Below are 24,976 nucleotides of genomic sequence, written 5' to 3'. Positions count from 1 at the left end.
CTCTCACCTATTGTCTATTTTAATTGTAATTTCTTTGGGGCAGGGACTGTCTCTCGCTGCCTCACCAGGCCCCGATCTCAGCTGCGGCCCCTCCCATAAGAAACTCTCACCATTTAATCTCCTTTTAGGCATTTAGAGATTCGAAGAAACATTCTCCCCAACTCTGGCTTTTTGCCCCCAAACAAGGAAAAGCGTCTCCTACCTGGGCTCTGGGCCTGGGTTAGTGGCTGGGTCTCCAGTCTGATCCCACCGCTGACACTAGCGGGAGAGCAGGGAGGTTGGGGGCAGGTAAAAAGGAATTATCTTCATCTACATGTGTGGCAATAGCCCCAGGCAACATGAGTGGCTGGTGGCTCAGGGGAGGAAAGGGAACTGTGATCGTGTGTTCCCTGCCTTTAAAGGCAATGTACTTGCTGGTTTGGTAGCAATAAGGTCCAGTGGTTACAGTGACTGAGACTCAGGACTTCTGGTTTTTATCCCCAGCTGGGGGAGGGGCGTGGGGTCTAGTGGTTAGAGCAGGGGGCTGAGAGTCGGGACTCAGGGGTTCTGGCTCCAAGCACCATTTTTCCCGTGGGAGCCTTTCACTTTGTCTGGCTGCCGCAGAGAAACTTCCCCTTTCTCTGGAAATTGCGAAAGCTCAGCCCCAGCGCTGGTGACAACGGGGGGGGGGTGTGGTGTTGCCTGTTCCTTTTAACCCCGTCCAGCCCCAGAGACTCCCCAGCCACAGGCCAAACGGGCCCGCTGGGTCAGAGTTCGAAGGACCACGACACCCACGCTCGGAGAGACCCTGGTGAAGGGATGAGGCTCGGTCCTTTTCTAGAGCTGGCCAGCTGGGATCTCAAAGCATCTGAGGAGCCGCTCAGCCCTTGGCGCGAGAGGAGGGTCCCCATCCCCCATGGGCAAAGGGGCAGAACCAAGAATAGAACCCAGGAGTCCTGACTCCCAGCCACTGTGAGTGGTTCCCTGGGGTGCAACATGGAACTGGGGTACCGCTGAGCTCTCTGGCTTACCAGCCTGGGCTCCCTCTCACACTGTGATGCTGAGTAAGGGCTGAGTCTGGGGAGGGCTACAGGAAGATAGTGTCTCCAGAGAGGAAGCCGTGGGGATATGGCCCCATACCAGGGCTGGACAACTTGTCAAAGAGGACATGAAATTGTATAAAAGATCCTTGGGTCCTGATTCCGTCATCTCAGAGCTGCTTAAGCTTCTTCAGGGGAAGTTTGAGTCGCAAGATTGAGGTCCCAGTTATGCTGGTGCACCCTGAATGTGAGATTTGGACATTGGACTATGAACTATTTCTGAAAAAACACTTTGCGGCTACAAAGCTCAGCATCTCTGCTCTGAATCTGCACCCAAAGGAATTGAACTCAGGTCTGTCTGTATATGGATCTTTTAACCAGACTCTCTCTCTTGTTTTTTAATAAATTTTAGTTTAGTTGATGAGAATTGGCGGGAGCGTGTATTTGGGTAAGATCTGAAACATTCCTTAACCTGGGAGGTGATGCGTCCGATCCTTTGGAGGTTGGTAGAACCTGTTCTTTTATACGATGAAATGCGATTTACAGAAATGTTTGTCATATTTGACGTGGGTACCTGGATGGAGGCCTGAGGCTGGGTCACTTCAAGGGAACTGTGTTGTTTGGATGGCTGAGTAACCCGTGAGGTAATAAAGAAGCTGTTTTATGCTGGCTTGGTGAATCTAAGTGTTGGAATATCCACCAGCTTTATGGGGATTGTCTCCCCATTCTTTGCAGTTCACCCTAATTGAGTACTAATAAAATAATACCAATAGGATCTTACAAGAGGGATAAAGAAAAATGCCACATTTATTGTAAATACAACACTTAGCATATGCTTTCAGTCACACAACATACACACACACACACAGAAGTCCTGCAGATGGTCTTTATAGTTATCTTTATAGTTACAGTCTGTTTGAAGCTCAAGTCAATGTACTGGCCAGTTAGATTGAGCACGAGTGAGGAGCAGGGCTCTGTCGGACACGACCCGATGCTCCGAGGCTTTGCAGGATGAACCCAGAGTTCCACAGCAAAACACCCCATCTTTATAGTTGTAAAGTCCCATTTGAGTCCATGCATTTTGCAATGTCCTCCTGTAATCATTAGTCCTTAAGTGGTGTTAATCTTGGGGTTTTCTGCTGTTATCATTTATTTGTTGTCTCTCCTTCGGGGGTGCCTGCCTCCCCTCTGAGGTTGTCAATGCTGCTGACATGTTTAGCATGGAGACAATGGATCTTTTCTGATTGTCTCCTGCTGTTTCCAGGTCTCTCACTTTTTCTTGACCATCTGGACATTTGCGGTGGCTTTCACACCTTCTCTTTTCCTGATGCATGCATTCCTCATTCCCACACAGTCTCTCACAGAAACCTTCCAAGGTATACAGAATACACTGTAAATTAAGCCTTGCTAAATCTTAGAACTAAAACAATTCACATTGGGGCTTCAGGCCCTCAACATTTCTCTATACTATTTACCAGAGACACAATACAAAATCCTGTCTTTTACTAACTAAACTTTATAACAGGTCCTAATTGTAATGCATATGGGAAACAGGATCCCAGTCTCAGACAGTCATTCCTTTCTGTTATTCCAAAAGGTTGCCTGGCAGAATGAAATCAAGGTTTACAGCAATTCTGATAGTACCATTTTAAAATTTAGCCCTACAGAGTGACCACAGCTGGCTCCCTACTAGGATCTCCGTCACAGGCATGAAGATGCTGTCACGGTTCCCTTTCCTCCCCTGAGCCACCAGCCACTCACGGCGCCTGGGGCTATTGCCACAGATGTAGATGAACATGATTTCGAGTTACCTGCCCCAAGCTCTCTGCTCTCCCGTTAGTGTCAGCGGTGGGATGAGACCAGATTCCCAGCGGCTAACCCAGGCCCAGGGCCCAGGTAAGAGCGGCTGTTCCTTGTTTTTGGGGCAAAAAGCCAGATTTGGGGAGAATGAATCTTCAAATGTCTAAATCACTGAAAGGAGATTAAAAGGTGAGAAGTTTCTTATGGGAGGGGCCGCAGCTGAGATCGGGGCCTGGTGATGCAGGCGCTGCCCAGACACAGCGAGAGACAGTCCCTGCCCCAGCTAAGATCAGGCCCCGTTGTGCCAGGCGCTGCCCAGACAGACAGCCAGAGACAGTCCCTGCCCCAAAGAACTGGCAATTAAAATAGACAATAGATGGGAGGAAAAACTGAAGCACAGACCAGGAAAGTGAGTGGCTCATCATCGTACAGCAGGGCCATGGCACATATCGGAGGAGAACCCACAGTGCTGGGTCCCAGTCTGTTCTAGCCACTAGCCCACAGCAGCTTGTGCTAGCCCTGTCAATATACAGGGTCCTTCCCAAACAGGGCGTGAGAGCCAGTCCCTGTCTGACGAGCTCGTGGTGTAAGATACAGGGACCGAACATGGCGGGGCAACATCATCCTGCACTGTTACATGGCTGCCGTGTCCCACCCCAGAGCAGGCTGCATGTCACTGCTGGTGGAAATACTTAACAGCTGGGCACCCTTCCCTGACATGGCTCTATCCCAAGGGGTCAGGACGTCCCCCTGCTGCACCCCAATGTGGTTTGTTCCCTTCCCCCTCCCTGAATCTCCCTGCATGTGTCAGCTCCACACAGGAACCTTCCTCCGGTCCTGCCCTGAAACCATCCTCCGCGTTGCTATGAGCTGCCAAAAAGCCACGTGCCCCTCCCCAGAGGTGGCTGCATTGCACCTCCAAGGGGTGAGCCTTGCATACACGACCCGCAAAGCAGAGGGGAATGGAAATGAAACGGATCCATCGGGCCAGTCTCCAAGCCTTACTCCCTTCTGGTTAGGAAATTCTTTTACAAAGGGCCCTAGGTCTAAAATATCTGATCACTCAGCTGATCCCGCGGTTGGACACCATCGCCTGGCGCAGACGAGCTGTCACCCAGAAATGCTGCAGGTGAATCATTCCCGGCCCCTTTCCCTGCCAGGCCGCCTGAGCGCTCTGCCCTGGACGGAGATGGCCTTGGTGCTGGTCCCTGCCTTTTGCCTCCTGAGCGGTGAGTAATTCACACAGACGCCATGTGCTGCCAGCCAGGGGACCAGTGGGGACCGTTTCCCCAGCCCTGGGAGTGCGTCTACACTGCCGGGAGGGTGCTCGGAACCGGGTTCCATCGCAGGGAAATCCCAGCCACTCGTGCCAGAGGCTCCAGTTCAAGCCTAGGGGGCGTCTGGCCTTGAACCTGACCCTGAGCAGCTGGGTCCTCGCTGGGGCGAGTTCCCCAACTCTCAGGGGCCGGGCGCCGGTCTGATCCCCGATTCCTGTCCCCGGCAGGAGCCTACGCCCAGAAGTGGAACGTGACATTCGCACCAGGGCCGCTTGCTGGATGGGCCGGCTCGTGTGTGACCATCCCCTGCTCCTTCACCTACCCCGCAGGGTGGATAGTCAGGGCCGTGACCTGGACACGGGACAGGGATCAAACCGACTATCACTCGGATGAAGATTGTTTCCATGCTGCCTTTAAGGGGCGCGCCCGCTATCTGCGGAACCTGCAGCACGACTGCTCCCTGCGGGTGTCGGGGCTGCGCCCCAGCGATCAGGGCACCTACCGCTTCCGGTTCCATGCAGCGGGCGATGGCAGGACGGACAGCTGGACGAGTGACCTGGTACAACATCTCAGTGTCTCTGGTAACCAGGTTCCATCCAGCACCCCCCGAGTAAATGCAGGGACACACAGACACACATACACCCCATTTCTGCCTTGCTCTGAAATCCAGGTGGTTAGAGCTGGGAGTCAGGACACCTGGGTTCTCTCCCCAGCTCTAGGGGAAGGGCTGGGAGTGGTTAGAGCGGGGGGACTCCTAGGCTGTGTTGTCGGACCTGAGTCCCTGTCACTGTCTAACCCCACTCTCGCCCTCAGTCGCCCCCAACGTGCCCAGGATCGAGGTTTCTTGGCTGGCAGGGAAGGCAGCACTAAGGGAAGGTGACGGTTTTACCCTCCACCGCCAGGCTGCTGCCCTGCGGCCCATCACCGGGGACATGTGGTTGCCAGAAGCCGGGCGGGATTTACGTGTTGAGAAGGCAGCCATCTGAGCCCCGGCCTCGTGGCTGCCAACCTGCTCCTCATCGTCCTCATTAATGTGGGGGCTTGTTACCTGCTCGGGAGAGGCTGGCGGCAGGACGGGGCTGCGAAGGGTAAGAGCCGGGCTGGGCGGATGGGAACAGGGATGGGGATGGTGCAGGGGGATGGTGATTTGGGGGGCTGGTGGGAGACACCTAGGGGAATACCGGGGTGTAGCTGGTGAGTTTAGCTAATTGTGAGGTTGTGATTCATTAACATGTCATGTCCCGTACAATCACTGTCTGTTCAGTCGAGTTAAGGGGCTGGATTATGGAGGTCTCCAGCCAATGAGGAGTTCAAAGGAATAAGCCGGTGTTCGAGAGCTCAGGCAGGAAGGCTGAAACGCAAGGCCTGTGGGCCAAGGCCTGCAAGGTTTTAGCTTCACTATTTTGGGCCTCGGAGGGAAGAGACGCTGACAGAAGGAAGTGAGCGAGGAAAACCCCGAGGCCCTGAGATGCTGGGCAAAGAGGCGCCAAGGGGCAAAGTTACAAACCATCAGCCGGAGGATGAACTTTAAATCGCAGAAACGCCGTAGCGGCACAGCTGGCTCCAGCGTGTGTCTGCAGCCCCGGCTACGGGTCGTGTGTCCGTGCTAACGAGAACAAAGAGAACTAGACACGGCCTATAGAAACCGGGGGGCCTTAAGTCTCCAGGGGACACAGACCCCGAAGGGAAAAGGGGGGTGACACTTTCACGTACACACACAGAAGGTCGCTAGAGGAAGACTCACACCCCAACCCCAAGCCCATCCGGGAGCTAAGACCGGATGCCTCTATTCAATGAGGGTGTAGGGCCTGGGAGCCAGGACTCCTGGGTTCTATCCATGGCTCTGGGTGGGGAGTGGAGTCTAGTGGTTAGAGTAGCAGAAGAGCCCAGACCTCTGAGCCCACTTGTGTATGAGGGTCTCCGATTCACCCCCGTGCCTCAGTTTCCCAGCTGCACAGCGGGAACCCAGAGGCACGCCTGCTGTTAGGCTGTGTGCATCGCCGCAGGCCGGGCATGGCGCAGTCCAGAGTCAAAGGCCCCGGCTGCTCCTTGCATTTGATTTCCCACTTGGGGGACGGGGGAGGAAGAGCCCTGAGAACGCCCCTCCCCCACTGCTGAGCAGCGCAGGACGCCAGAGCAGGTGTTTGTCCCGCATCAAGGGTCACTGGGTAGTTTTGTCACAGAGACGCTGCCCCTTCCTCTGGGTTTTGAGCAGACCAAGGTCGGGGGAGGACCTGGGGGAGCAGCCGCGGTGTGAGAACCGGCATTGACCACCCCTGCCCTGTCCCTGCCGCACAGCGCCCCCTAGTGCCCCCACCCTGCTCCCCCGCAGCGCCCCCTAGCGCCTCCACCCCCGCCCCTGCAGAACAGCCCCCCTAGCGCCCCCAGCCTGCTCCCCCACAGCACAGTGCCCCCAGAGCCTCCACCCGGCCCCCTGCACCACAGCGCCCCCTCGCGCCCCCACCCTGCCCCCCACGGTGCCCCCTAGCGCCTCCACCCCGCCCCTGCAGAACAGCCCCCCTAGCGCCCCCAGCCTGCTCCCCCACAGCACAGTGCCCCCTACGGCATCCACCCTGCCCCTGCAGCACAGCGCCCCCTAGTGCCTGCACCCTGCCTCCCCACCCCAGCACCCCCTAGACCCTCCACACCGCCCCCTGCAGCACAGCACCCCCTAGTACCCTCACCCTGCTCCCCAACACCGTACCCCCTAACACTCCTACCCTGCCCCCCACCACAGCACCCCCTAATGCCTCCACCCCACCCCCTGCAGCACAGCGCCCCCAAATGCCCCCACCCTGCCCCCCACAGAATAGCGCTCCCTAGTGCCCCCACCCTGCTTCCCCGCATCACAGCACCCCCGAGCGCCCCCACCCTGCTCCCCTGCAGCACAGCGCCCCCTAGCGCCTCCACCCCGACCCCTGCAGCCCAGTCCACCCGAGCGCTGCCTGGGGCATTGGGCCAGCCCTGACGGCCAGGGGAGACCGCGATGACAAAGGCAGGGCCCTGCCCCTGTATCCCCCTCCATGGTCCCTCTGCGACACCCACTTCCCAGCCATCTTGGGCCAAGATCTGTGTCTCTCTCCCTCCTCCCCGAGATTATTCCTGGCTGCGCAGCTGCCTGCCGACTCTGGGACACCCCCAGCCAGCCGGACGGCCTCCCCCCACCCGCGGAACGGCCGCAGGTAAGCTGCCCCCCAGCTCTTCTTCGCAAGCAGCGTGATCCTCACGGTGCGAGTGTTACAGGGGAAACACCCCTGAAGCAACCCGAGAACCACCCTGTGTGCTCCAAAGCTCCCCAGAGATCCCCCCTCCAGCTCCCCCTCAGGCTGCGGGAGGGGTCCGTCCTGCACGCCCCAGCCCTGGGGTTTGCCCCCGAGATGAGCAGCACGTAACGGTCTCAGACCTTTGCTCTCCATCTCCAGGGGGAGGTAATCAGCCGACCGGGCCCCCCTCTGCAGGGTGTCGCTTCCAAGGGCCGGGTTCCTGCAGGAGCAGAGATGGGGAAATTGTCCTCCCGCCTCCCTGGGGATCCCAAGGAAACCCGCTGCCCACGGCTTCTTCCTGGGACACGGTTCAGTCAGTCCCTTGAACTCCGGGTCTGACACCTGTCCCGTCTCCCGCCTGGAGATCTTAACCCCAGCCCTGACTGCCAGGGAGAGCCCCCACCCTGCAGCACAGCACCCCCTAGCGCCTGTCTGGGGCATTGGGTCCAGCCCTGACTGCCAGGGGCGAGCCCCCACCCCACCCCCTAAAGCACTGACTGCCAGAGGAGAGCCCCTCCCCTGCAGCGCAGCGCCCCAAAGTGCCAGGGAAAGTTCACGGCCCCCGGAAGCAGAGACCTATAGATTGGCGGGGTGGGGGGCAATTGACCAACCAGACGTGGGAAGATGGGGGACACACAGAGCTCCTCACATCTGCTCAGAGCACCCACAGCTCCAGCTGACTCTGAAATTGACGGTAGATCTGAGAATCGGCTGGGGGTACCATTGTTGCCTTCTAGCCTCAACCCTCGAAGAACCCAGGAGTCCTAGCTTCAAGCCTCCCCTCTAACCACTAGCCCCAACTCCCATCAGCAGGGGAAGGTGCAATTACCTTATAGCGCGTCCTGCAGTCGTGGCTCCGGCAGCCAATCTGGCTGGGGGGAGCTGAGCGATCAGTCCAGCGGCTTTGGAGGGCGAATGGGGAAGTGGCATCTGATGGGGTGAGGAGGGGTGAGATTTCTGTGGGTCCCCTTGGGGGGCGAGCTGGGGGGCAGGCCCCAGAACACCTTGAAGGGCAGCTCTAAACGTCCCCCTTTCACTGCAGGTGCAGGGGGTTGTTTAGCAACATCTGAGTCCTTTCACTTTCCTCTCTCTGGCTAAGCAGGGGCGGGCACGATCCGGGCACGGATCGGAGATGGGCAGGGAGCAGTGGGGGCAGGCTCTGCCCTGGCAGTCAGGACTGGCCCCAATGCCCCAGCATGGCACTAGGGGGCGCTGTGCCTCAGGGGAAGAGAAAGGTCACTAATTGCTCAGCCCAGACCTGCAATCAGCCTGGGGCCCAGACAATAGGGGGCGATTGTGGCCTGGGCACAGGGCTGGGGTGGAATATACCATCCTACCTGTAACCTCAGCCCCGTTCCATTCAGAGGGGTCCTTCTCTGGCCCCGCGTCCACGTCCCCCCGACGTGGGCACAGACAGAATTACAGCGAGGGTCTGCCTGGCCTGGGCTGTCAGTTCCTTAGCACTGCGGAGCTGCGGTCTGGTCCCAGGACACTGCTGACCCCTAGGGTTTGGGTTTCGCCCTGGCGGGCCTGTCCCCCTCCCGGCCCTGGGAAACCGCTGGCTGAAATGTGGCCGGAAAGAAAAACACCGTCTCTGGTTCTGTCTATTGGCCCCTCTCCTGGCCCAGCCCTTCCCGCCTCCATCAGCAGATGTCCTGGACCCGCCACAGATCCCCTGAGCATGCTCAGGAGCAGCAATGCCGGAAACCTGGATGAGGAGCGTTTCTAGCACGACACGCCAGACAGCCCTGCCCAAAGCCCGGGGACTGGAGAGCGGAGCAATGGGATCAGAACAAAGTACCCTGCGCTAACCACTAGACTCCCCTCCCAGCACCCAGGAGGCCTGACTCTTGTCCCTCCCCCAGCCACGGACAGAACCCAGGAGTCCTGGCTCCCAGCCCCCATGCTCTAACCCACTGGACCCCTCTCCCACCCCAGAGCTGGGGACAGAACCCAGGAGTCCCTGCTGCCAGGCCCCTGATCCCACCGCTCGTCGCCCAACTGCCCAAAGGGGCAGACACACACACACCTCAAGCTGGGGGTGTGATCACTGGTCTTCAGACTCTTTCCCACTGTGTGTCTTTCTGCGTCCCCAGCAGGAAATCCTGCGCTCCGGGGATACTGCCAGCCCCTCGGACAATCCTGGAGACTATTCGAACAGCCTGGGGACTATTGTAACAGAGCCCGGCCGAGGTCCCTGCGAGCCGTGGTCCCCTCTGCGCTGCCAGGACCCTGAACCCCATGAGACTCCACCGTCAACGCCCCGGCCTGTGTTCACCCTCCTCGAGGAGCCGGGAAAACCCTCTGAACCAAGCTCACGCCCACTGCTCGTCCCCCAGCTGCCGGGTTCTCCTAACTTTGACTTGAGCCTGGAATTTCCTGCCTGTCTCCTCTCTGGGATTTGAAATCTCCCTTGTTCCCCTCTCCTTTGCTCCTTTGCTCAGCACGTCTCACCTCTAACCCCAAGTTAACCGCTGTTTTTTGTCTCAGGGTTGCCACTATTTTTTATAAAGTTGATCTCGAAAAAGAATTACCCAATCCCTGCATTGCGGAGCTATTTATTCCCAGTCGAGTTCTCCAGTAGAGTGATGGCCACATCACCCCAGCTGGGGGTCTGGCCCCATTCATTCCAATGGAGCTACGGCCGCTTGACCCCAGCATAGGCGTCGAGCACCCACCGGCAGCCCCCCGTCAGTGCTTCCCCCTCCCTCCCCGCTCCTCCTGCCCACCGGGGCACAGGGGAGAGGAGCGAGGATGCAGCACACTCGGGGGTGGGAAGAGGTGGGGTGGGAGCAGGGCAGGGGTGTGGCCTTGAGGGAAGGGGTGGAGTGGGGATGGGGCCTGGGGCAGAGCCAGGGCTCGAGCGCCCCCCGGCACAATGGAAAGCCGGCGCTTGTGGACCCCGCTGGGATCTGCCCCATTGAGCGATGGCTTCTCTTTGTGTTTAAGGTCCCGGCCGTGCAGAGGGGTCCCAGGCTGGTCAGAATTTCGGCGGAGCTCAGTGGGAACCAGCTTGGGGATAGACCAACTCGCTGTAAATATCCTGGGTCCGTCCTTGGAGTTCCTGTAGGCCCAAACAGAGAGCCAGTGAGATCCCTGCTCAATGGGCCCCAGGGCCAGCGGGGTGGGTGCTGCCAGGACCGGACACTCTGTGGCTGGGGGAATCTCCCCTGAGCCGGTAGCAGGACGGGGTCTCACACACACACTTAGGCAGCGCCGGTTCCACCCAGCAGGGGGCAGGGATTCACAGTGCGGGGGGTGGGGAGGCTGCAGCCGCGACACACTCCAGCCAGCAGGGGGCAGAGGGGCCCGGGAGGTTGGGGGGGAGGGTAACAGACCCTGCGCTCACCTCATAGGGTGACTCCGTCTCTGGCCTGCGGGAAAGCTCAGCGCCTCGTGGGAAAGGGAAAATAGTTTCTGTTGTTAGATCTGGGTCCCCGAAATCTCCAGCCTCCTGAATCCCCCAAGTGTCTCCCACCAGCCCCCCTAAACCACCGGCCTCCCACCCCTTGACTCCCCCCAAATGTCTCCCGCGAGCCCCCCACACCACCAGCCCCCTGAATATCGCCCTAGTGTCTCCCACCAGCCACCCCAAATCACCAGCCCCTGGATCCCCACAAGTGTCTCATGAGCCCCCCAAACCACCAGACCCCCACCCCTGTAGCCTTTATTTTTATTTGAAGTGAATGCCAGTGACACAGACAGTCGCGGGAACAAGGTCCCCTGTCTCTTCTCAACTGGATTAAAGTCGCCAGCTAAGTGACGACTGTCCCCGCGTATCCAGCTCCTAGAGCGATCCATGTACCAGTGAGAGCTACACACGTACTCGCAGCCTCCCACACGGGGCGAGGGGCTGCTGGGTCCCCCGTGGATCGATGGTCAGGAGGGGGATGGTTCCCGCTGGAGTTTTCCCAGAGGAAGCTCAATGTCCCCGCTCTGGGCACCAAGACCTGTAATAACCTCCCTGCCCAGCGGGTGGGCAACAGTTGTCCTGCGTTTAGCTGCCTCCCCTATTTAATGTGACGCCCCTTGCATCGCGCCATGCGTGACAAACCCATCTGGCAGCTAGTGAGTTAGAGCAGGGGGCCGGCAGCCAGGACACCTGGGTTCTCTCCCAATCCTGGGAGGGGAGGGGGGTCTAGTGGTTAGAGCAGGTGGGGGGTTCCCTGCAGTCCCCACTCTAGCTGGTCTCTCTCCACTGCGGGTGGTTGATGTTGCTCTGGGTCATCACAGGAACCAACCAGCCCTTTGTCCTTTCCTCTGCTTCCCAGCGCCGCGGCTGCCCGGGGTCACCATGAGGTGTCTCCTCTGGCTGCTGTTCCTCCCAGGTAAGGCCCCTTTGCCTCGCCCTGAAGGTCTGGCTCCTTCAGACCCACAGAGCCCTGGGGGCAGGGGAGAAGGGAGGGGAGACCTGGCTGCAGGGGTCACAAGCTCAGAGGAAGGTTTTCCTCTGTGAGATTTACTCCACTTGCATCAGAGTGATGGGATCCAGTGATAGGGGGTTGGGAAGGTTGTGTCGGGATTCAGGATTCCTGGGTTCTCTTCATTGTGCAGATGGGGAAACTGAGGCACAGAGGCACACCATGAGCTGAACAGGTAGTTTAGTGCTTGGAATCAAACCCCAATCTCCTGAGTCCCAGTTCAGCACAGGAAGCGCCCGGCCAGCCTGCACCTCACTGCCATCTCAGTCTCTCTGCTGCTTCCAGGCTTCCTGTGTCACTGAGACCAACCCGCCAAGGTGCCCGCGTCCCTGATCGCTTGGACGGGGGCCTGTCTGTCCATCCCGTGCCGATATAAATCCTGCCTCCTGAACCCCAGAAGGCCAAACAACCCAACCATCAACTCCCTGGCCTGGTACCTGAACCCTGGGTATGACCCTGAGAAGAAAGATTTCAGTGACACTGTCCTCTATAAACACAACGCCTCCATCAGCCCGGTCTTTGCAGGGCGCATGAGGTTCCTGGGGAGAGAGATTGCAGCCTGCAGCGGTGTAACCTGCAGGCCAGCGAGAACGGCTCCTACGGGCTGAGACTGATCCTCTCGAACCCCAGGAAGACGCAGGAGGAAGAGAAGTGGATGACTTATCAGTGTGAACGTGATGGGTAAGAGGGAAAGTCCTGGGCTTCCTTGAAGGAACAGACTAAAGACTCATAGTCGCCGCTCTAGCCACGAGACCCACTCCCCTCCCAGAGCTGGGGAGAGAACCCAGGAGTCCTGGCTCCTGGCCCCCCTACTCTAACCACTAGACTCCACTCCCCTCCCCTCATGGAGACAGGGATCGAACCCAGGAGTCCTGGGCCTCCTATAAAGGAGGAATGAATCACTCACCTGCAATATTTTTCCCATGTTCATGGGCTGGCTGTAGATGTGGAATTGCCCGGTGCCATCCGGAGAGCCCGGGCACACCTCGGTGGGCGCGCTGCCACGGAAAGAGAGAACGTCACGGGGGCTGGGGATGGCGCGAGGGCATTTGGGTCGCTAGCATTGGGTCGGCTGCAGCGCCGTGGCTGGGGATTGGACAGACTGCGTCGGTCAACAGCGTACAACCCCTGTGGGTGAGTGGCTGGGGATGGACCCCTGGGCTAAAGCACCCAGACCTGACATGAATCATGGACTTGGGGAATGGGGCCTTTCCTCTCTAGGGGGCACTGGCTCCAATCCAGCCCCACAGCAGAGGACGAGCTGCCTCGGGGTGGTGGGGGCAGGAAGGGTGCACACGGCCTTTCCCTTCTAGAGCAGCGGTCCCCAAACTGTGGGGCACACCACCCTACGAGGGCATGGAGGAACTTTCGGGGTGGCACGGCAGGGCTAGAGCCAGCCCCCATAGCAGGCAGGGAGGGAGCGCCACCCAGCCCCGCTCCACGGCAGCCACAGCTCTGGCCCCAGTCCCAGGCCCGGCCCCAACCCCGACCTGGACAGATCCTATTGTGGGTAAGGGAGGGCCACCCGCCGCGGCGCTTTTACGGATGGGGACAGCGCTCTGGGTTTTCGGTGGCGGGTCCCTCACTTGCTCCGCCGAAGACCCGGAGCTCCGCCGGGGGAGTAAAAATTAAAAAGGCGCTTAATTAATTAAAGGGCCCCCGCAATGGCTTTGCCCCAGGCCCCCAGAAGCCTCTGGGCGGCCCTGGACCAGAGCCAGGCCCTGCTGTTACCGCGGGGGCTGGTCCTGCAAGGCAGGCAGAAGTGAGATTGGAAAGAGCTTCTGTCCTGCTCGGGGACGGATTTTATAATCCTGTTTTATGGAGGGGGAAAGTGATGGACAAAGCTCGTCTAAAGTCATGCAGTGAGTCAGCAGCAGAGCTGGGGATAGAACCCAGGCGTCCTGGCTCCCAGCACCTCTTGCTCTCGCCCACTAGACCCCACTCCCCTCCCAGAGCTAGGGAAAGAACCCAGGTGTCCTGGCTCCCAGCCCCATAGATGCATTTACCGGATCGCTGCTCAGTCCCTGGCGTTTGCTCCGCCTCTTCCTACAAATAAAGGAGACCAACAGCTCGGAGGCAAAACGACATCTGCTTCAGTTCAGGAGGGGAAGGAACAGGACAAAGGCTCCCACAAAATAGAACCTCCTGCCTGGGCTTGACCCCTGCCCCCCTGACCACCAGGCCAGCCGTGTAAGCAGGAGGCCACCCAGCCCTTCCCAGGCCCCTGCGGGTGTCAGGTATCTGTGTGGGACCCAACCACCACCATTCAATCACCTCCCCCTGACTGGGTTTCCGTGCAGCCGAACTGGCTCTGCAATTCTCACTCCCGGATTGCGGGGTTCTCCGGCAAAGGCCAGGCGGGAGGAGCTGGGGATGGCCAGACGACCCGAGACGCGGATATCACCGGTTTGCAAAGCAAGCGCAAATACCTCCACGCTATGACGCCGACCAGCCCCACCAGCAGCAGCAGGACGAGCGCAACTGCAGGTCCCAGGATGTAGGCGGGAGCCCAAACACGGGAGGTGGCTGGAAAGGAGAAAGGAGGATTCTTGGATCAACCCTGCAGCAGATTTTCGAACCCCATTTGCTGATGGACGGCAGCCGGGTAACAAGCCCACAGTGAGGCTGCATGGGGCGGGATCATTACACGTGGTGGCTTTGGAGTCAGCAGACCTGATGCTCAGACGCGAAGCCCTCCCGTCCCAGCGCCCCCAGCCTCCTCTGTAGGCTGTGCTGCCCAGCTGGATGACATTTCCCATGATGCTCCACTATCTCCCCTCTTGGTGATGGGAAGGGTCCCTCATAGGAATCCATAGTCAGGGTGCATTGTGGGAGATGCAGTTTCAGAGCCTTGTATCCTCATTCTCCACTATAGGCCAAGGTGTCTCTCTGGACTTCATCTCTCATGATGCCCCACCAGCCCCTCTCTTGGTGAGGGAAGGGCGTGCATCATAGGAATCCTACGCCAAGGTGCATCATGGGAGATATAGTCTGGCTACAGATCCTGGCCCACAGAAGAGAATGGAAGCACAAGGCACTCAAACTACAACTCCCATCAGGCCATTTTCAATTGAAATATTTCGGTTTTTGACATTTCTATGAAAAGTGGCGCTTTGCCACTTGGGAAAAAAAAACCCATTTCCTGGCCAGCTTTACTAGAAATTTTGTTTTTTTTAAAATGAAAACCAAGATCTCACAAAATCCCATCATTCCACGTGAGTCATAGGAGTCCTTCGGTGTGGTGCATCATGGGACTTGCAGTTCCTGTGCCTCACGTTCTCAGTCTCCTCTGTCGGCCGGGCTGTCCGGCTGAACTACATCTCCTACGATGCACCGCCTGGTCCCCTCTTGGTGCGGGGAGGGGCGCTTCATTGGAATTCGTGGCTGTGATGCATCATGGGAGATGTAGTCCAGCCCCTGCCTGTTTGATTAAAGGGCTGGCGGAATCACAGCCAGCCTCCCCGACACCTCCGGCAAAGGCAGCGATGGGCCAAGGGAAGGATGATCCATAGAATCTAAGGGCAAGAGGGCCAGCTGGGTGACACAGGCCTCAGGACTCCCCTGAATTCATTCCCGTTTGAATGACAGGACTCCCCTGAATTCATTCCCGTTTGAACGAGAGCCGATCTTTTAGCAAAACATCCCAGAGTGATTTAAACATTCCCCGGGATGGAGAATCCACCATGTCCGGAGATCATTCTTTCAATGGCAAATTCTCCTCCCTGTTCAACATTTGCACCTTATTGCCAGTCTGAATTTGTCTAGCTTCAGCTTCCGGCCCCTGGATCTCTGTCTGCTCGGCCGCCAGGCCCATTATCAAAGTTCTCTTCTCCGCGTAGGATCTTGCAGACGGGGCTCACGTCACCCCTTCACCCTCCCTTGGTTCAGCTAAACAGACGGAGCTCCTGGAGTCTCTCACCTTAGGGCAGGTTTTCCAACCCCTGACTCCTTCTCATGGCTCTTCTCTGACCCCTCCCCAGCTGATGACCAACTCCTGGGAGTGCGGGCCCCAGAACTGGGCACAGGATCCCAGATGTGGTTGCACCAGGGCGAGATCCAGAGGTAAAATCCCCTCTCTGCTCGATTCCAGATTGCCCTGTCCCTGCACCCCAGGATGGCGCTAGACCTGCTGGCCACCGTGGCCTGGGAGCTCCACCATGATCGCCACAATGACCCTCCCCCGCTGGGCCTACGGCACAAAGGCACAATCCCAGCCCTTCCCCCACCCCGGAGGTCTCTTTTCTCAGGTCCCCGGCACTTACAGAGGACGGTGATGTTGATGGGAGGGGACGGGGACTGGCCGATCCCATTGTTGGCCTTGCAGCGATACTCCCCAGCCTGCTCCACCGTGATGCTCTTCAACACCATTTCCTGCTGGGATCCCCCCAGCTGCCGGCCGCCCCGGTACCAGGTGTAGGAGTTGGGGGCGGGGAGGCTCCTGGTGTAACTGCACGTTAGCGTCACTGATGCACCTTCCTGCGGGCTGGTGTCCGGCGCTGCCGTAACGTGGACACCTGTGGGGGCATCTGGGGGGCGAGACGGAGACACGGCACGTGAACGGAGAGAGACAGAGTGGGGGGACCTGGCCCAGAGGGGGGAAGGGATCCAGGGCAGGGGGTGAGGGGCAGGCCTGGCCCATGTGGCTCCAGGGGGCGAGAACAGGCAGGGCGGCATGGGGATATGGGGGAGGAGTCCCCCAGAAAGGTCTGGGAGCACAGGGCAGTTGCGGGGGAGAGGGTCTGGCCCAAAGCAAGCTGGGCGCCTGGAGAAGGTGAGGGGTGGTACGGGCGTGGTCCATATGGGGCTGGGGGTCAGGGGCAGCTGGGGGCGGAGGGGGGCAGAGACTGTCCCAGAGGGGTCCGGGGACACAAGGCAGATGGAGGGGCAGGGCCTGGCACAGAGGCGGCTGGACACCCGGGAAGGTGGGAGGGGACGGGGCCGAGCTCAGTGTGGAATGGGGCTCCGGGACAGGTGGGGGGATGGGCAGTGGCCCAAAGGGGGCTGGGGCCCAGGGACAGGTGGGCAGGGGGGACACAAACTGAATTTGTCTCTGCTGGGCCCAGCCACATGAGCGATGCAGAGGAGCAGGAGGCCCAGCCCAGAGCCAGCAGCACTGGGTTGAGCAAACCCGGTTATTAGGAGGTGGGGGCGGAATATGAGGCAGGGGCAAAGCAGGGGGGATGAGATGAGGTCACACGAGGCTGCTCCAGGAGGCCGTGTGGGGAGTATTGGGGGTGCAAGGGAGGAGGCTCTCGTCAGCCCTCCTCGCTGCTTACGCTGAACTTCGACCGATTCCCTCGCAGAGAGGCTCAGATACCCCCAGCCGGGGCCGGACACCCAGACCCCGCACGCGTAGCTCCCTCCGTCGGAGACAGCTGCCTTCTCAACACGTAAATCCTGCCTGGTTTCTGGCAGCCACACGTCCCCGCGGGACCAGACGTACCCGGCGACAGGCCGCAGGGGAGCAGCCTGGCAGCGCAGGGTAAAACCGTCGCCTTCCCTTAGTGCTGCCTTCCGTGCCGGCCACGAAACCTTGACCCTGGGCACGTTGGGGGTAACTGAGGGCGAAAGTTGGGAGAGAGTTTGTCAGTGGGGCCCCAGGACTGAACAAAGGGGCAGGTCCTTCCCTGTCCAGTGCCACGGGCAAGAATATTTGGTAAAGCCAGGTGAGAGTTTTTGAGCTGGGGAAAGAACCCAGGAGTCCTGGCACCGAGTCTCCCCCACTTTAGCACACTAGACCACCCCCCTCCCTGAACTGGGGATAGAAGCCAGGAATCCTGGTTCCCGACTCCAACCAGTCGTCCCTCCTCCCTGCATGTCAGGGATAGAACCCAGGAGTCCTGGCTCCCGCCCCCCCTCCTCTAACCATGCCATGTGTAGAAGCAGACCTCACCTGTCCCCAGGGGCTGGGTTTGGTCAGAGTCACACTCATCCCTGTATCCATCCACCTGGCATCTCAGCGCCGCACCGGGGTCCAGCTGGGACGGGGATATTCGCAGCTCGGTCGCCCCAGCCCCGCCCGGGGTTTGCCCTGGGCTCCGCTGCACGCCATCTCGGTTGTACCACGAGGGGGGATGGGGGCAGGTTGCCCCCACGGAGCAGGTGAGGGAGGGTCCCGGTTCTGTTCGGCGCCCCAGGGAGGGCTGGCACAGATCGTCTGTGAGGAGAGGAGGGGTCAGGAGCCATTGAACCCTGCTGGGGCCCTGGGCCTGGCAGCGCTCCCAGGGGTCACGGCCTGGCTGCAGAGCGGGGAGCAGCCCCCAGGATGTGGGCATGGCCCAGCCTGGGAGCTCGGCGGGCTCCGGCAATGAGGGCTCGTGGCCAGGAGGGAGAGCAGCGAAAGTTCCCCTGAGACACGGGGAGCGCTGGGTCTGCCCGGAGGGGCGCAGCCGCCAGCGGGGGGCACCACACGTCGGGCCTCAGACTGGAGCCCTAAGCGGGATTGTTTTTAATTCTGTCCCGTTCCCGTTATTCAAGTGCCCTGCTTTGGTTTTTGCATTTTCATCCCCCTCCCAGCTACAAAAACCTTAAATCCCGCAAATCCAACAAGAGAGACAGATCCCCCCAGGCTGCTAAACCAACCAACCACCCGACAGAAACCGGTGGGTGACGGTCTGATCTGTACCAACGGGATTCAGAGACAATTTTTACACTGAAAGAATAAAACAAATCTTGCTTGAACCAGGTAGAAACACACTTCAACTCCTGTTATCCCAGAATGGGTCTGACCTGACTTGGGCGGGTGCATTTCCCCAGGTTTGGAGCGAGGGAGATAAACACGGAGAGGAAAGAGAAGCTGAAACAAAATATTTAGCTATTTCCCCAGTAGGCGACTCTTGGTACATTTATGAGATTTAGTGTTTTCCGGCCAATTAACGCAGCCTGGTTTTTTGCCCACCCCCAACAAAGCTCATTTTACCCGCTCCCGCTGTTTTGGGGGGTCCTGCAGGGTCCCAGTCCCACTATAGGCTCCACCCGAGAGCCCCTCACGCCTGCTGCGTTATGCTGGCTGCAGGGTCAGTCCCAGCGGCTCTTCAGCACAGGCCAAGCGTTAGACAGAGGGATGGGACACGGGTCTGACAACAGCCTAGGGGTCTGACCCACAAGTCCCCCCTGCGCTAACCACTCCCCCTCTTCCCCGAGAGCTGGAGAGAGAACCCAGGAGTCCTGACTCCCAGCTCTAAGCACTTCCATTTCAGAGCAAGGCAGAAATGGTGGGTGGGTGGGTGGTGCCCAGAACAGGTCCAAGCCCTCCCCACCGCCCCTCCCCCCTTGTAAGCCAATCTACAGTAAGTCGTCACTTAAAGTCGTCCACGGTTAACCTTGTTTTGTTGTTTCCTTGCTGATCAGTCAGAGCAGGGGTCTCCAACTTGTTTTTCCGTGGACCACTTGAGAATTCCTGAGGGTCTCGGTGGACGACTTAATGGTCTTTCCAAATGTTGTTTGTATCATTAACTAACCGTTGTAAAGCACTTCGGGTAAAAGTGCTATAATAAAAAAACCCTAAATAATAATGAACTTTTTTTCTTCTACACATAAAAGCACACAACTCATATTTTAATATCAGTCGTCTTAACCTTTCTAATGGGATGGATGTGCCCTCTCTCCCCCACCGCAGCAGCCCCCAAGTTGGGACTGGGAAGGAGTGGAGTCAGGGTGTCCCCCTCCCCCGTTCCTGCCCCCCCATCTCCACGGGGGGGGACACAGCAGGGCTCAGAATGGAGGGGGCTTGCTGGCAGCAGCTGCTCTCCCTCTCTCCCCCACTGCAGCAGCCCCCAAGCTGGGGCTGGAAGGAGTGGAGTGGGGGTCTCTTCCTCTCTCCCCCACTGCAGCAGCACCCAAGCTGAGACTGGGAAGAAGGGGGGTCTCTCCCTCTCTCCCCCACTCACTGCAGCAGCCCCTGAGCTCTGGCTGGGAAGGAAGGGGGTCTCTCTGCAGCAGCTGCAGCTCTGGAGCCCCTGGCCACCGTAGCCCTGCACGTCCCAAATTCCCCCCACCCCCTCTTCTCACACCACTGCCCCCTCCTACCAACCCCCTATTCCCTCCAAGGCCACCACCTCCCCTTACATGTGCATCTTGTCCAGGGTCCACGCACCTAATTAGCGGAGCCAGGCCTGCGCAGCTCCACTAATGAGGGGGTGGCCCCTCGTTCTCTCCTGTGCGGTCACCCAGGAGTGCACCTGAGAGGGAACTAGCCGCGGACCACCTGAATGGAGCTCGCGGACCACTGGTGGTCCACGGACCACAGTTTGAGAAGCTCCAAATTCGAGAACATGCTGGTTTAAAGTTGCCCAATGCTCCCTTGTCGGGTTGTTTGGCAGCCGCCGGCTTTGCCCACTGCCTGCAGAAAGAGCAGCCCCTTGGAGCGAACTGGTGGGGCCAGGGTGGGCCGACAGCCCCCCCATCAGCTCCCCTAAGTTCCCTGTGCACCCGCCGCCCCTCAGGCTCCCAACTGCCGGCAGTTCAGCCGTCCCTGCCCACACGGCCCTGTGCTGCCCCTGCCCTCTGCCGGGGAGCTGCTCCGGGAGCCTCCTGCTCGCTCTGCAGGGCGGGTGACCAGATGTTCCGATTTTCTTGGGACGGTCCCGATTTTTGGGTCTTTTCCATATATAGGCTCCTATAACACCCCAACCCCGTCCTGATTTTTCACACTTGCTGTCTAGCACCGTATGTGCAGGTGGGGAGGGGGAAGAGGGGAGTTGAGTCAGGGTGTCCCCCTCCCCCATTCCTGCCCCCCCATCTCCACAGAGGACGGGGGGGACAGGACACAGCAGGGCTCAGAATGGAGGGGGCTTGCTGGCAGCAGCTGCTGTCCCAAAGTCTCTCCCTCACACACAGGGTGTGTGTCTCTGTGTCTCTCTCTGCCCTGCTGTCTTCCCCTCTCCCCCCTCCATTCCTGCTGCCTTGTAGAGTGAGGCTGCATTAACAGCGAGGTGTTGACCCTTGGGGGCTGAGCCGAGTGCGAGTTCATCATTCGGCGGTAAGGCATTCCCCGGGAACCACCCCACCCTCTGACTCCACCGCCTCAACCGAGCTTCACAATCATCATCGCTGTGTGCAGTATTGAAGTGTTCGTTTAAAACTTATACTCTGTGTGTACGTGTAGATAGATAGATAGAGTCTTTTGTCTGGCAAAAAAAAAGTCCCTGGAACCTAACCCGCCATTTACAGTAAGTCTTATGGGGAAATTGGATTCGCTTAACATCGTTTCACTTAAAGTCGCATTTTTCAGGAGCAAAACGACCACGTTAAGGGAGGAGTTACTGGACACTTTTTAAAATAATGTAAAAATGTGAGGGCTCTGGGGTGGGGCTGGGATTAGGGGTTTGGGGGGCTCAGGGCGAAGGCAGAGGGCTGGGTTGCAGGGGGTGAGGGCTCGGGGGTGGGGCTGGGGATGAGGGGTTTGAGGGGGGCTCAGGGCTCGGGGAGAGGGCTGGGTTGCAGGGGTGAGGGCTCTGGGGTGGGACAGGGCTGGGGATGAGGACAGGCTGTCCTGGGGCAAGGGCCAGAGAGGAGGACTCCCCCCAGCCCTCTCCCCACAGGCAGCAGTGAGCCCCGGGGGAGGGGCCCCCCACTTCTCCCCTGCCCCACACTCACCTCGCACCACTGCCCTTGCACATGCTCCTCGGGCCCCTCTCAGGTACAGGAAGCCCCCTCGCCGCCCCTGCGGCGGGGGGGCTGCCATCACATGTGCCCCTCCCCCCCGCTGCTGCCCCTCACTGCAGCTTCACTAGGGGTGGGGGGTGGGGCTGCCCCCTGTCCGGTGTGGGGCAGGAGCGGTGACTGCGGGCGGGGCCCCCTGTGCTAGCGGAGGGTCCCGCTGGAAAATGAAAGTGTCTGCGGGGGAAGGGCAGGCTCAGGGTCCGCCTGTCCCGGCAAGGGGGGCTGGGAGCCGGGGGGGGCGCGCTAGGACCCCGAGGCAGGAGCTGCAGGGGAGGCCGGGGGACACTCGGGGGGGCGGCAGGTGGGGGCGGGGGGAGAGACCGGGCCCCGCACGTTGCTGGAGCCGGGCCCCCGGGCTCGCGCCTGTCCGTGTCCCGGTGCTGCCCCCTGCTGGAGGGGACGAGCCCTGCTCGGGGTGTCCGCGCTGGCGTGTGGGGCCCTCGCTGCGGTTCTCCTCGGGCCCTGCCTGGACCCGGGGGTGCTGGACGGAACCTGGTTACCGGAGACACGGAGCCGCCGTCCTGGCTCACTCGTCCAGCTGTCCGTCCTGCCATCGCCCGCTGCATGGAAGCGGAAGCGGTAGGTGCCCTGATCGCTGGGGCGCAGCCCCGACACCCGCAGGGAGCAGTCGTGCTGCAGGTCCCCCAGATAGCGGGCGCGCCCCTTGAAGTCCGTGTGGACACGAGCCTCGTCCGAGTGATAGACGGTTTGATCCTTCTCCCGTGTCCAGCTCACAGCACTGACCGTCCACCCCGCGGGGTAGGTGAAGGTCCAGGTCACGGCACTGACCGTCCACCCCGCGGGGTAGGTGAAGGAGCAGGGGATGGTCACACACGAGCCGGTCCCTCCAGCCAGGGGCCCTGGTGCGAGTCTCACGCTCCACTCCTGGGCGTAGGCGCCTGCCGGGGACAGGAATCGGGGATCAGGCCGGCGCCCAGCCCCAGCGAGTTGGGGAACCCGCCCGCACGGATCCCGCCGGGAGAACCCAGCATCAGCTCAGCCCCCCAAACCAGGGGCTGTAAAACACAGTCGGGGATGTTGTGTTGTGGGGCTGCCTGAGCCCCCCGCCCACTCCTGGCTTGGGGGTGACAGAGAGCCCGGCCAGCGCTCCCCTGTGAATTGGGGAAGGAGAGTTTGGAGGTGCCCCCCAGCCCAACATCAGCCCATCCCCTGCCCAGCAATTAATCACACCAGGCCCCCAAATCACGCCTGTCCCCCCGAGTTCTCCCATCAGTCCAGGCTGACCCCCTCCCCACATCTGCCCAGCCCCGCTTCTGTTTAGTCCGTTCTCTGCATCCCATTAGTTCACCCCTGCTCAGTTCAGTCCCCCTAAAACCCTGCTCAGTTCACTTTCCCTGGCCACCCCCTTCAGTCCAGCCACCCTCAGTTCACCTCCCCATCCCCCCTCAATTCAGGTCCCCATATTGCCCCTCAGTGCTCCCCTCATCCCCGCTCAGTTCGGCCCCCCACGCCCTCCCCCAACCGCCCATACCTGGTGTCTGGCCCTTGGGCCAGAGGCCCTGAGGGCAGGACAAGCCCCACTGGTGAGGGGTCAGCTTAGGGTTGCCAACTTTGGTTCAAGGCCAGACGCCCCCTAGGCTTGAACTGGAGCCGCTGGTGCGAGTGGCTGGGACTTCCCTGCGATGGAACCCGATTCTGAGCACCCTCCCGTCAGTGTAGACGCAATCCCAGGGCTGGGGAAACGGTCCCCACCGGTCCCCTGGCTGGCAGCGCGTGGCGTCTGTGTGAATTACTCACCGCTCAGGAGGCAAAAGGCAGGGACCAGCACCAAGGCCATCTCCGTCCAGGGCAGAGCGCTCAGCCGGCCTGGGAGGGGAAAGGGGCTGGGAATGATTCACCTGCAGCATTTCTGGGTGACAGCTCGTCTGCACCGGGCGACGGCGTCCGGCCGCGGGATCAGCTGCCTCACCAGGTATTTTACACCTAGAGCCCTTTGTAAAAGAACTTCCTAACCAGAAGGGAATAAAGCCCAGAGATTGGCCCGGCGGAGCAAGGACTGGTTACATTTCTCTCCCTATGTGCCTAGCGGGCCATGTGTGCTGGGCTTATGGCCTCAGGGGTGAAATGCAGCCACCTCTGGGGAGGGGCGAGTGGCTGTTTGGCAGCTCACAGCAACGCAGAGGGCATTTTTAGGGCAGGACTGGAGGACGGTTCCGAAATGGAGCCGACATGTGCAGGGAGAGTCAGAGAGGTGGAATAGAACAAAGCACTTTGGGGTGTGGCAGGGACCCCAGGGGGACATTCTGACCCCTTGGGATAGAGCCATGTTGGGAAAGGATATCACAGGCACAAGGGGGCAGGGTCGGGGTTCAGTGTTTCAGCGGGGAACAGCAAAGCCCCAGATACAGAGATCAGCCCTGACTGCGAGGGGAGAGCCCCCTACACAGCCCCCCGGCCCGTCCTGCAGCTCCACACCCCCTAGCGCTTTCTTTGCTGCTTCGTCTCCGATAGCTGGATTGTTTATCGGGGCCCGTCTGTGTGTATCTGTGACCCCAGCCTGGGCAGAGCCACTATCTGATGTTACCCAACCGCTCCGAGAACGTTCCCTCTGGGTCACGGTGCAACTGGCCAGCAAGGGTCTGAGGGCCCGGGTGTGCCTGAAAATAAATTTCCCTTTTCAGAGTTGGAACTAGAACCCAGGAGTCCTGGCTCCCAGCTTCCCCTCCTTTAACCCACTAGCCCCCACCCTGCTCCCAGAGCTGAGATAGAACCCAGGAGTCCTGGTTCCCAGGCCCCAGTTCTGTCCCAAACATGATGCTCCCTCTCTGAACAGTTGATCAGTCTAGCATGGGCTCCCCCAAAAGATCTCAAACACCTTCAGTGATACCTTCACGAACAGTCAAATGCAGCCTGCTCTGGGGTAGCGCACGACAGGTGTTTAACAGTGCCGGGTAATGTTGCCCAGTCGTGTTCAGTCCCCATATCTTACACCGTGAGCGCGTCGGGCAGAGACTGGCTCTCACGCTGTGCTTGGGAAGCCCCCAGTGTATTTTCATTGCCACCCCCAGTGACAGTGTGGCCCAGTGGCTGGAGCACACCAGTGGGACACAGAGCCCCAGGTTCTTCTCCTAGATCTGTCATGGACCCACCATACAATAGCGGGCCAGTCACTGCTCCTCCCTGTGCCTCAGTTTTCTCTCTCACCTATTGTCTATTTTAATTGTAATTTCTTTGGGGCAGGGACTGTCTCTCGCTGCCTCACCAGGCCCCGATCTCAGCTGCGGCCCCTCCCATAAGAAACTCTCACCATTTAATCTCCTTTTAGGCATTTAGAGATTCGAAGAAACATTCTCCCCAACTCTGGCTTTTTGCCCCCAAACAAGGAAAAGCGTCTCCTACCTGGGCTCTGGGCCTGGGTTAGTGGCTGGGTCTCCAGTCTGATCCCACCGCTGACACTAGCGGGAGAGCAGGGAGGTTGGGGGCAGGTAAAAAGGAATTATCTTCATCTACATGTGTGGCAATAGCCCCAGGCAACGTGAGTGGCTGGTGGCTCAGGGGAGGAAAGGGAACTG

General features: G+C 59.6%; 2 protein-coding genes across 8 annotated transcripts; one reads left to right on the top strand and one right to left on the bottom strand.

The window, feature by feature from the left end:
* Nucleotides 1-708: 708 nt before the first annotated feature.
* LOC140902813 (sialoadhesin-like) lies at nt 709-10,040 on the top strand. Of its 4 annotated transcripts, XM_073323308.1 has the most exons (6): nt 709-2,915; nt 3,980-4,048; nt 4,324-4,655; nt 4,910-5,184; nt 7,192-7,278; nt 9,456-10,040. In XM_073323308.1, exons 1-4 carry the CDS (start codon nt 2,810-2,812, stop codon nt 4,964-4,966), a joined length of 564 nt encoding a protein of 187 aa, XP_073179409.1. In that variant the 5' UTR covers nt 709-2,809; the 3' UTR covers nt 4,967-5,184; nt 7,192-7,278; nt 9,456-10,040. The 4 variants fall into 4 exon arrangements, with proteins under 4 accessions (XP_073179409.1, XP_073179406.1, XP_073179408.1 ...); XM_073323305.1 differs by having other exon boundaries at nt 4,324-5,184; XM_073323307.1 differs by lacking the exons at nt 4,910-5,184; nt 7,192-7,278 and having other exon boundaries at nt 4,324-4,677.
* LOC140902811 (sialoadhesin-like) lies at nt 1,809-24,976 on the bottom strand. Of its 4 annotated transcripts, XM_073323301.1 has the most exons (12): nt 24,804-24,974; nt 23,989-24,061; nt 23,202-23,270; nt 21,944-22,342; nt 17,674-17,937; nt 17,057-17,338; nt 16,043-16,306; nt 14,210-14,306; nt 13,787-13,826; nt 12,688-12,778; nt 10,709-10,752; nt 10,276-10,423 (listed from the first exon to the last, which is right to left on the bottom strand). In XM_073323301.1, exons 3-12 carry the CDS (start codon nt 23,239-23,241, stop codon nt 10,358-10,360), a joined length of 1,587 nt encoding a protein of 528 aa, XP_073179402.1. In that variant the 5' UTR covers nt 23,242-23,270; nt 23,989-24,061; nt 24,804-24,974; the 3' UTR covers nt 10,276-10,357. The 4 variants fall into 4 exon arrangements, with proteins under 4 accessions (XP_073179401.1, XP_073179399.1, XP_073179400.1 ...); XM_073323300.1 differs by lacking the exons at nt 10,276-10,423; nt 10,709-10,752 and adding an exon at nt 1,809-2,387 and having other exon boundaries at nt 24,804-24,976; XM_073323298.1 differs by lacking the exon at nt 10,709-10,752 and having other exon boundaries at nt 9,902-10,423; nt 24,804-24,967.

Source organism: Lepidochelys kempii, chromosome 24, assembly GCF_965140265.1.
Source record: "Lepidochelys kempii isolate rLepKem1 chromosome 24, rLepKem1.hap2, whole genome shotgun sequence".
Classification (NCBI taxonomy): domain Eukaryota; kingdom Metazoa; phylum Chordata; order Testudines; family Cheloniidae; genus Lepidochelys; species Lepidochelys kempii.
This window is presented reverse-complemented; position numbering and strand designations above follow the sequence as displayed.

Coding starts and splice junctions, on each gene's coding strand:
- LOC140902813 (XM_073323305.1), top strand. CDS start 2,810: ATGAACATGATTTCGAGTTACCTGCCCCAAGCTCTCTGCTCTCCCGTT. Junction 2,916..3,979: donor AACCCAGGCCCAGGGCCCAG/GTAAGAGCGGCT, acceptor TTTCCCTGCCAG/GCCGCCTGAGCGCTCTGCCC. Junction 4,049..4,323: donor TGCCTTTTGCCTCCTGAGCG/GTGAGTAATTCA, acceptor TGTCCCCGGCAG/GAGCCTACGCCCAGAAGTGG.
- LOC140902811 (XM_073323298.1), bottom strand. CDS start 23,241: ATGGCCTTGGTGCTGGTCCCTGCCTTTTGCCTCCTGAGCG. Junction 22,343..23,201: donor TGCCTTTTGCCTCCTGAGCG/GTGAGTAATTCA, acceptor TGTCCCCGGCAG/GCGCCTACGCCCAGGAGTGG. Junction 14,307..16,042: donor CATCAACATCACCGTCCTCT/GTAAGTGCCGGG, acceptor TCTCCTTTCCAG/CCACCTCCCGTGTTTGGGCT.